The sequence below is a fragment of the Solanum dulcamara genome, chromosome 10, assembly GCF_947179165.1.
Source record: "Solanum dulcamara chromosome 10, daSolDulc1.2, whole genome shotgun sequence".
In the NCBI taxonomy this organism is placed as follows: domain Eukaryota; kingdom Viridiplantae; phylum Streptophyta; class Magnoliopsida; order Solanales; family Solanaceae; genus Solanum; species Solanum dulcamara.
In genome coordinates this window covers 2,791,639-2,803,233 of record NC_077246.1, presented here as the reverse complement: position 1 = coordinate 2,803,233, position 11,595 = coordinate 2,791,639, and the positions used below count along the sequence as shown (strand labels likewise).

Genomic DNA, 11,595 nt, shown 5'->3' with positions numbered 1-11,595 from the left:
ACACAAAAAATTGAAAAAAATCGTCTAATTTGTATTGTTCCATAAATGCTAAAATAATAACATGGATTATGGTAAGATTATAAGTACTGTTACCCTAGGTCATTATGGAGGTTTCTGTAAAGGTTTTGGTAAAAGTACCCAAAAATCATATCCACAAAAAATTCAATGACTAACACACATAAAAAAGAAAGAAAATCACTTAATTCCTATTGAGTGGTCATTAAATGCTAAAAAATAGTGTGGATCATGGTGAGGATATATGTTTTGTTCTCCTAGGTTATTATGAAGGGTCGTGTATAGATTTTGGGAAAAAAAGTGCCTTTAAATCATGTGCCAAAAAAATTCATCGACTAACAAATAAAAAAAACTGAGAAAATTGTCTATTTCCTATCGAGAATCCCTTAAATACTAAAAAATATAGCATGTATCATGGTGAGTCTATCTGTAATCTTTTCCAGGTCATTACAGAGAGTCTTGTAAAGGTTTTAAAAAAACAAATCCGAAAATCATACCACTAAAAATTTATTGACAAACATACACAAAAAACTGAAATAATCGCCTAATCCCTGTTGATTGCCCCCCAAAATGCGAAAAAATGGTGTGGATCATGGTGAGACTATACGTATTGTTCTTCTAGGTCATTACGGATGATCTTGTAAAGTTTTTTGAAAAAGTACCCCAAAATCATATCACTAAAAAATTCATTAACGTTGCACACAAAAAATTGAGAAAATCACCTAATTTATGTTGAGTGACCCCTAAATGCTAAAAATGATGTGGATCATAGTAAGGCTATACATGTTGTACCCCCAAGTCATTACGGAGGGTTCTATAATGTATTTGGAAAAAAAGTACCCAAAAATCATATCAACAAAAAATTTGTTGACTAACACACACGAAAAAATTGATCAAATTGTCTAATTCCTCTAGAGTGGCCATAAATGTTTTAAAAAATGGCATGGATCATGGTGGGATATAGTACTATTTTTCCAGGTCATAACGGTGTGTCCTGTAAAAGTTTTGAAAAAAAAGTCTCATATCACCAAAATATTTATTGACTAAAACACACAAAAAAAATTAAAAAATCGCTTAAGTAATGTTGAATGGCCCCTAAATGCTAAAAACATTATGTGGATCATGGTGAGACTGTATATGTTGTTCCCCTAGATCATTACGAAAGGTCCTATAAAAAATTTGAAAAAAAAGTACACAAAAATCATCACCAAAATATTCGTTGACTTTAACACACGAAAAAAATGAGAAAATTATCGAATTACTATTGAGTGACAGCTAAATGCTAAAATATAGCGTGGATCATGGTGATACATATTATTCTCCGGGTCATTATAGAGGGCCTTGTAAAGATTTCGGAAAAAAAGTATTCAAAAACTATATCACCAAAAAATATATTGACTCACATACACCAAAAATTGAGAAAATCATTTATTTTCTGTTGAGTGACTCTTAAATGCTAAAAAATGACGCAGATCATAGTAAAGCTATACATACTATTCCCTAGGTCATCACGGAGGGTCATGTAAAAGTTTTGAAAAAAAGTGCTTGAATATCATATCACCAAAAAATTCATTGACTAACATAAATGGAAAACTGAAAAAATCGTCTACTTCCTGTTGAGTGGCCCTAAATGCTAAAGAAAATGGTGCGGCTCATTGTGAGGCTATATTTACTGTTCCCCTAAGTCATTGCGAGGGGTCCTATAAAGGTTTTAGAAAAAAAGTTTTCAAAATATAGCACCAAAAATTTGATTAACTAACACATACGAAAAGCTGAGAAAATTACCTAATTTTTGAGTGACCCCTAAATGCAAAAAATAACGTGGATCATGGTCCTAGGTCATTACGTAAAGTCCTATAAAAATTTTGGGGAAAAAATGCCCAAAAATCATATCACCAAAAAATTCATTGACTAACACATACGAAAAGCTGAAAAAATTGCATAATTTCTTTTGAGTCGTCCCTAAAGGCTAAAAAAAATAGTATGGACCATGATGAGGCTATACGTAATCCTGTAAAAAAATTAGAAAAAAGTGTCCGAAATAATATCACCAAAAAATTCATTGACTAACGTATACGGAAAAATGAGAAAATTGTTTAATTCCTGTAGATTGACCTCTACTATACGTACTATTCTCCAGATCATTACAGAGGGTCCTCTAATTTTTTTTTAAAGCAAGTGCCCAAAAATCATACTACCCAAAAATTCATTGATTAACACACTAAAAACTAAGAAAATCACTTAATTCATGTTGAGTGACCTCTAAATGCTAAAAAAAATGGTGTGGATTATGGTGATGCTATACATACTGTTCCCCAGGTCATTACGGAGGGTCCACTAAAGGTTTTGAAAAAAAGTGCTCAAAATTATATCACCAAAAAATTCATACTAACATACACAAAAAACTAAGAAAATCACTTAATTTCTTTTGAGTAGCCCCTAAATTCAAAAAAAAATGGTGTGGATCATGGTGAGAAATACTTACTGTTCCCCTAGGTCATTACGGAAGATCCGGTAAAGATTTTGGAAAAAGTGGCCAAAACCCATATCATCAAAAATATTCATTGACTAACACGCACGAAAGCTGAGAAAATCGCTTAATTCCTGTTGAGTGACCCAAAAATAATTTTTTAAAAATGGTGTGGATCATGGTGAGGCTATACATACTGTTTTCCCAGGTCATTACGAAAAGGTTTTTGGAAAAAAGTGCCCAAATATCATAGCGCCAAAAAAATCATTGACTAACACGCACAAAAAACTGAGAAAATCACCTAGTTTATATTGAGTGATCCCCAATTGCTAATGGCGTCACAAACAGATGAACTCTCTTCTTTTCGATAACTGAATTTGTTAGTCTGGAATTTATAGAACGGAAAAATTGCAATACCATGTTTTATTGTTGTTAAAATCAGTTTCATTTTATTTTAATACTAATAAGGAGTATCGGCGTACTATCACTTTCCAATAATAATATTAACACAAATTTTGTATATTTACTTATTATCACAATTCTACTTGTATTTGAATTCCGATTTGCGCTTGCATAAGTTCTAAGACTTTACTTCTTGTCTTGAATTAATGTTTACTTTGTATTATTTTCAAGCGTATTAGAAGTTCATAAAAAGTGCTAATGTTTTAATAGGAAGAAATTGGTCCTAAGTTCTAGTATGTTGAATGTGAACAAATTGTGAATTTGGTTTGTGTACAGTGTTGTATCAACGTTATCTATAAGGTCTCAAATTACAAAACGAAAGACTGTTTACTTGTTGTCAAGCTTATCAAAGAATATCGACCTACAATGTCATCCTCTTAGGATCGATATGAAAGATAATAGATATTTATCGGAAATGAATAAAGCCACTATCATATATATGTATATAGAAACACAAACTAATGTGCTGATTTTCTAGCGAACAAAGCCCACACACATTATTATTATTATTATTTTGCTAATATGAAAAGACGTACTCAAAAAAATGAAGTTATTCTTCTCGTCGACTTAAGTCATATAGCTTATGAACTATATTAAGAAGTTTACTTGGTTCTTCAGATGTACGAAAAAGAAAGAAGATAATAAAACTATTCAAAATCAAGTTGCAAAATTTATTCTAGCAAACAAAGAAAGACAGAAAAACATTAAAAAGAAGAAAAAAAAGTTCATTTGGCAGAATTTAAAACTAATTTTTTTTTTCCTTTTATTGAATTTCTTTGTAGACTAAGCAATTATTGAATTTCTTTGTAGACTAAGCAATTATTGAATTTCTTTGTAGACTAAGCAATTTCCTCATCTTCTCTTTTGGTCTGGCTTGAACTTTTTAGTGAAAATCTGCAATTTTCAATTGCTTCTTCAATTGTTAAAAATACTGATTCTTTTCCAATCACATCAATAAATCTTGTCACAATTAATTTTTCCATGACCCCTAATCTTGGATTAATCACTATAATCTACACAAACAAAAAAAGTGTGTTAGAAAGTTGTGAACTTCCAACATTATATAAATCTAATTAATTACTCCCTCCTTCCATGAACTTTTACTTGTTACGTTTCGCTTCATAGAGTCAGTTTTAAAATATGTACTTTTACTTGTTAAGTTTCGCTTCATAGAGTCAGTATAATATTTAGATGTTCGAAAACTATACGAAAAATACTATAAGTTATAATTCTTTTCATATTAATATGATAAAAAAAATACTTTTTAAAAATTTTGATTAAATTTCATGCAGTTTGACTCGCGAGAAGTGAAACGTAAATCGAGGGAGTAAATACTGAGAAAATGTATATAAATACTCATACCTTGATGGATTTTGCTGCTAGGCATCTACGAATTTCAAATAAAGTTTCAACACCAGTTATGTCAATTGATGTAACACCTACAATATTGTCAATAAAATTTTCTTCAATTTAGTATCATATTGAAATACAAAAAAATTCAATAAACACATCTATATACTATCTTTTAATTGCATTTAAAAAAAATAGAAAATAACAATAACAATAACTCATACCTCCAAAATCAAGTAGCAAGTATTCAATCTCATTTCTTCTGGAATTTTCAAGAGATTGCTCATCTCTAACCCATCTGAGAATCCTGCTCAAAATATCCATAAAAAATAACATCTTACCATTAGAACAACAAAAAAAAATGAAAATTCAAATCTCTCTATAACGATCATCTGCTATAATAAAATTTCATTATAACGATTAAGTTTTCTTTGGAATTGATTTTTGATATTATGTTATATTATAGGCATAATATATAGATTGACTCTCAAACTTGACCTTAACGAACAAGTAAAAACAGTAACGACGAATTGAGGTGTCTAGGTGTGCATCCTCAATGTTGGAAGGTTTAGTTTTCGGTTGACGCCGGTTAAGGAGTCTGTCTATCTATCTATGCCTATATATTATAAGTTGTCTAGAACAACATTTCACTCTATCAACAAATTACAATATCCAGACAAACGACGTTGTTACATAGGTATAAAAGAAAGGAATTAAGACAAATATTTCTTACCTTTCTCTTACATAATTGCTATTTGGGAAGTAAATTGGAGAACCAAGCTTCAAAATCAATATTCCTGGAGTTCCATCAGAACCAGGATATTGTTCTATGTCACGAAATGCAGTAGTTGTAATTGTTCCAAGTTTGCAAGTAGGTGGCCTAGCAACATATAGAAGTGCCCTTATCAAGGCAAGTCCAACCTGCAAAATAAATATCCAGTGCACCCAAGTTTTTACCGTGTTTATACTAAACAGAAGTCATTATCATGAAATATATATTCCTAGAAAATATTTTTCGATGTTTGATGGGTGAGGGAAAGATATTTGATCAGAAAAAATATATATTAAAGATTAATAAAAATATTAGCAATACCAAATAATATTTTTAAGTACTATATATTAATAAGAATGTCTAAGTGTTAGTCGGAACAAATAATATGATATTCAAAGTTAAGATAATTGTAAAGAAAATGACTCTACTTAGCCATTATCATAAAATTTTAAATTCCACTTGAGAAAATGACTTTGATCGTATCAATCAGATACTATTATAATAATATTTTTTTGCTTACCGACATCATGAGTCCCATGTCCATGCTAATGAAGGCAACACCAAGGAAAGCAACCATACAAATCAAGAAATCAAATTTGTCAGTCTTGTAGAGGTGAACTGCCTTCTCATAGTCAACTAGGCCAAGCATTGCAGACATGATGATAGCAGCCAAGGCAACAAGTGGTGTGTAGCCAAAGAGTGGAGCCAAAAATAATAGAGTTAGCAACATGCACATTGACATTACTACATTTGACATTTGGCTCTTGCATCCAGCATTGTGGTTCACTGCTGTTTTTGAAAATGGCCCTGATAAAAAATATATGAACAACTTAGATGTCTACGTTACGTTGTCAGTGTATAAAAGTTAAGAAATTACTTGCTAACTAAGAACAAATCAATCATAAGTGGTTGTTTTGGGTTCAGTAGAACACAATAACTTTAAGCTTAAACCTTGTATTAATTTCAAAATATTTATTTAATATGTACATACGATCTTATTCAGAATTCAGTAAACAGAAAAGAAGTGGTCCAGAATCAATAAACTAAATGTACTTACTCCGCCTCTGTGATGCTAACTCTCAGCATTTTGCTAGAAGGAAATGTAAGATCCAATTTAATAGAAGAGACATTCAAAACTAAATCCAATGAAAATATCAATGCATGAGTTCAAAATTTAATATTTAAACGTATTTAGTACATCTATTGACATATATACATGAACTGAGCTAAAATTATTATGCTTGGCCGAACTCCTAAACATTACTATACATCTGCCCTAGCTTGTCAAGGCAATCAACAAGAAGGAAAAAAAAATAAGATAGATAATTTAAAATTGATGTTGCATACTTTTAGAGAATCCGATATGCATCTCTCCCCAATTTTAAAGAATTCGAGCAACTTAATCTAGTAAGAATTGACTTTTATTTTAAGGGTAAAGTTCAGGTTAAATAAAGGGGTTATGTAAATGCAACTAGATGAAGTTAATTAATACATTAATGCAAAAAAAAAAAGTTGTAAACTTGTTAAATTAAAATATTTTATTTGATTTATAAAATAAAAAAAGTAATTACCTGTACTCAAGTAGCAAGAAGTCAAAGAGCCAACAACATTCATGAGTCCAATGGCTACCATCTCTTTGTTGCCATCAATCTGTTCATTATCCATGATAGAAAAACTCCTCCCAATAGCTATTCCTTCCTATAAAATATTACATTGAAACAAAAAAAATTGAAGCTACAATAATAACATACTCGGTGTAATATTCTCACAAGTAAAGTCTGGGAACGATAGCGTATATGCAGACCTAACTCTTACTATGAGAGTAGAGATGTTATTTTTGATAGGCCATCGACTCAAGAAAAACATTAATTATAGAGCAATTTGGAAAGAGAAAATAGATCAAAACTACATAAATAACAATAACAACAACAAAATAATACGATAACGAAGCATAAGAAACAACAGAAATTGAAGAATAAAAAACTACGAGAGTAATTAAAATGTACTTACTGCTAGTGAAATCATAGCTGTAATTATCCCAGCTTTTAAAGCAACAGGTAAATACTCTGGACTAAAATTTATAAGACGGAGGGAGGGTGGATTAATTCCTTTACTCAACTTTCCTACCTGCATTGAGTTTAAAAAAATAAAATAAATTAAAATTGTAACATATAGTAAAATAAATAAATTATGTATTTCATTTAATTTAAACTAATAATTTAAGATAAATACGCTAAACTTTCATCATTTTTTTCACGAAAAATAAAGTACAAAGAAGGTAGGGTCATGTTGGGCGGTTGAATTATGATTCGTTATTGACCCAACCCAATTTGACCTAAAAAAACCTTGGGTACGTTGAGCCTATATCTGTTTATTGATTTAACCTATATTCACCCATCAAAAAATAATTTTAACTCGTTCATTTATCACCTCTAAGTTCTATTAGAAGTATTATTTAATATATATATATATATATATATATATATATATATATATATATAAATTTTAAAAAAGGGAGAATTTAACTCACAATGGCTATGCCATGTTTCTCAGCATTGAATAAATAAGCAAAAAGGCAGCCAACAACAACAACAATTATTGGAGCAATGGCTGAAACCCAAAATAGATTTGGTTTCTTCTTTCTCTGCAAATTCCACAATTTAATTTTTTGTTAATTTAAATTATTATTTTACACTGTCAGTATATATAAATTAAAATTTGGCGTAAAAAACTTACCACATATCTAGATAATTGTAGGAAAGCAAGGAAGATTACACCAACAACTGCACACTGCCATGTCCACTGTTTTTATATATATACAAAAAAAATAGAAAGAAAAAAATATCAAGTCAGTATCAAAGCAAAAAATAAATTAAAATAAATAAATCACATTGGTAACAAAAAATTAGAATTTCTTTTGTGTCTATGAAATTTGTCTTAAAACCATTTTAGTTTTTTCCTTATATTTTGAACATGGGATAGTTTACACAAATATCCTCCTTTTAAGGTTATCATTTAAAATTTTATTCTCATTTTTAAAAGTTATGCAGCTATAGTCTTTGTGACTAACAAAATATTAGATTATATAGCGTGGTGTAAAGTCTTCTCGTAAGATTTTTAATATACTTAAAAAAAAAATAATTTAAACTGTAATCTAAAAGGTTCATAAATTACAAAGCAAGTAAAAAGAGAGTCGTTTACTAAATAACCGACACAAAAAGGAATAACGGGCAAAAATTTCTATCGAACATAGAATTTAGTTAAATACTCAATAAAATTTGTCTCACTATGACGTGTAGGTCATGCGTTTGAATTATGGAAGCAATTATTAATAATTGCATTTGAATAGACAGACTAATCACACCTTTTGAAGTGTGGCCGTCCTCAGGCCATATGCACCAGACTGATCTTTAATTCATAAAATGATCACTTTAGATCATTAATTCGAACCATGGAAGTAATCATTAATACTTATATTAGGATCGACTTACTAATCATACCTCTTGAAATGCGATCGTCCTCCGGCCTTGTTATTCAACAGTATAACATGACTTATATACTCGTGCACAGACTGACTTTTAATTCATAAAATTATAAAATAATTAACTAACCTCTTTTCTGTTTTCAAAAACAGCACGTAAAACATGAACAACATCAGTGTGGCTAGTGAAATGCTTCAAGCCAAGCATGCCCTTCAATTGCTGTAAGCAAATAATTAATGCTGTCCCTCCCATAAATCCAGTAATTGTTGAATGTGATAGAAAATCCACCAAAAATCCAAGCCTAAAAGAACCAAAAAAAAAAAAAAAACTTAATTAAATGATATATGTCAAAAGTTTTTCTAATTAATATTCGATATTTGTTTTGGAATCCAAATAATTTGAATTGGCCCTCATTAGAGGGGTAAATATTCTCTATCAAGATTTCTGATCACTACTGAAAACTCAAAATCTCTGATTGAGGGTGAATAAATCATATCAACCCAATCACAATTTCCGATAGTGCCAGTTAATCAACCAACTATAATAGAAAATTCATAAAATTATTTTTTCATATTAAAGTAATTGAATTTTACTGATATAAAAGGTAATGCTTCAATGACTAAATCATTACGATGCATAAAGTTCAGTTACTTTAATGTGATAAAAAATAATGTACATAACTTTTTTGTCATAATAAATAAAGTTCAGTAACCATATAAAAAAAATTAGTCCTAATTTTAAGTTCTCACTGTAATTTAACTTATTATAACATGTTATCTGCTTTTTTTTGTTCTTCATATAACGAGTACCACCTATTATGAGTAATTACCCGTAATGATATTTAAGTGATTAAAAAGCTATATTGTTCAGACTCTTTAAATAAGTTGTCGCATTCATGTTGAATTCTCTATTGATTTTGGTTGATTCGACACGCAAACATCGACATATTCGAAGAGTCTGATCAACATAATTTGGAAGTACGTGTATAATTACCTCAGTACCCCCAAAGCTGTTTGTAGCAAACCAGAGATAAGGGTGGCTGTGTAGAACAAACCAATATACAATTCCATGTTTTCATGAGGCTTAACCTTTTGTTGAATTGCTTCAGCAATAATCAGTGAACAAGTTGCCACTGTTCCAACAGCAAGATGCTTTGAACTTCCAAAAATTGCGTAAATAAGAGGGGGAACAAAACTTGAATCTGCAAAACAAATTCATATATAAATAACCAAAAAATTAATTAGTAATTTTTTATAACATGTTAGTTATTATTTTTATCATGTTACTAATTAAAATAATTTACACAATCTATTTTCGCTAAGTCTTTCAACGGCAGTGAAGACAGTCGTAGAAATAAAGCTTGTCGCCACGACGTTCATCAAATACGAGATTGGACTTCTTTTCTCAAAGATTTGATGGGAATGGCCCAATAATTTCACATACTACCAAAAATGATTACAATGGAATGATAAGTAGTAAGTACTACTTTCTTAATCAGAAGTCTCGATTTTGCGCATTGATTCTACTTTATTAGAGAGTGTTCTCCCTGCCCCCCAATATGGGACTTTTTGCTCGACTACGTATTTAGTCGGGGCCTGATGAGATTACTAGACACCAAAGACGGATTACCCTTAAAGCAGTATGTTCACATGAACCCAATGACTTTTGTCCAAGTCTAGGTTTAATTTGTACTAAAACTCTATAAATATTTTAGAATGAATCTAGTTATTATTGTATATTAACGTGAAATCAATATAAATATCCATAAACTTCAAATTCTTTATCAGTCTCTATCAGACACCGGATAAAAAACTATTTTTTTTCTTCTTCATATACCTTTTATCTAATAAAATTGATGGTAATCGATAATAAGTAATTCGTAACGTGCTATAAAGAGTTAAAGTTACACTAATGATGAACAATATATTACTTATCTTGATTCAAAATACGAGGGTCAAATTAACTAATATTCTATGTGAATTCAAATATAGAATTGTCAATCTTTTTAAAATAAAATTTACATATTTACAATCTACATAAAAGGTAAGTAATATAAGTTACAATAGTTAACAATTCAAATATTTACAAAATCTCTAAAAAAAAAAAATATATGCTTTTGGCTGTTCAAATAGTAACTAAGACAATTTTTTTCTGGGAGGGAGGGAGTAGTAATAAACGAACAACAAGTATATATTGTCAGTGTATATAACTTACATAGTCCGATAATCGGTGGAAGTTCAGCAAGTTTTGCATAGCTAATTCCTTGTGGGATTGCAAGACTAGCAATTGTGATTCCAGAAAGAAGATCAAATTTGAATAGCCCAAGACTGTATTTTGGCATCCATTGACAAATTGGTATAAAATATTGAATTCCCTTTAGGATTTTAGTTGATAATTTCTCATTCTTGAATTCATGGAATGGATCATCAGGGAATAGGGTTTCCTTTAGGTTTGCTTTAAGAATTGTCCCAAAGCTACGTGGTTCTGGATAGTTCACTCCATGTAAAGACTTTGAAGAACTCATTATAAGTGGCTATTTCTGCAAAAAAAAATAATAATAATAAAAAAAATGTTAGCGTCAATTTGATTAGCATGAGGAGTTTAATGCATACTTAATAGAAGGATTAAAGGGTTATTGTAATCTGTCTTATATTTCATTAATCTCACTTTTTATGACTGGTTATTTCTGCAAAAGAAGAAAGAAAAATATTCACTACAAAAAAAGAGAGAAAAGAAAAGGAATAAACTACAAAATTCATCTGTCATTAAATAGTCCATAACAAACAATTTTTATTTATAATAATCACTAATTCGTCGTTAAATAGGATCAACAACATATTTTTGTTGTTTAGCTACAAAAATTATTTTTCATTAATTTATTGTGACGGTAGACATTGAAATTTTGTGACGGAGACTACTTTATTTTAAAACTCTAGTTTATGCCTATATAAAGAGTATTATATTCCCTTAAGAGGCATCTCGAAAATTTCATAAAATTCATGAACTATTCATAAAGAGATCAAAATATGTCAAATTGTTCTTGA

General features: G+C 29.8%; 1 protein-coding gene across 1 annotated transcript; it reads right to left on the bottom strand.

Moving 5' to 3' along the window:
* Positions 1–3,581: 3,581 nt before the first annotated feature.
* Positions 3,582–11,082, bottom strand: LOC129871111 (probable sulfate transporter 3.5). Its single transcript, XM_055945988.1, has 12 exons — positions 10,766–11,082; positions 9,545–9,752; positions 8,681–8,852; positions 7,806–7,871; positions 7,600–7,713; positions 7,080–7,196; positions 6,641–6,767; positions 5,590–5,876; positions 5,031–5,218; positions 4,522–4,604; positions 4,310–4,386; positions 3,582–3,960 (listed from the first exon to the last, which is right to left on the bottom strand). The coding sequence occupies exons 1-12, from the start codon at positions 11,073–11,075 to the stop codon at positions 3,787–3,789; spliced, it is 1,923 nt and encodes a 640-aa protein (XP_055801963.1). The 5' UTR covers positions 11,076–11,082; the 3' UTR covers positions 3,582–3,786.
* Positions 11,083–11,595: the final 513 nt, after the last annotated feature.

Bases quoted from the DNA above. Each gene is read 5' to 3' on its own strand.
- LOC129871111 (XM_055945988.1), bottom strand. From the start codon at position 11,075: ATGAGTTCTTCAAAGTCTTTACATGGAGTGAACTATCCAGAACCACGT. The intron at 6,768-7,079 runs GTAAGTACATTT...AATATTTTATAG, and splicing joins CAGCTATGATTTCACTAGCA to GAAGGAATAGCTATTGGGAG. The intron at 5,219-5,589 runs GTAAGCAAAAAA...TTTATTTTGCAG, and splicing joins ACATGGGACTCATGATGTCG to GTTGGACTTGCCTTGATAAG.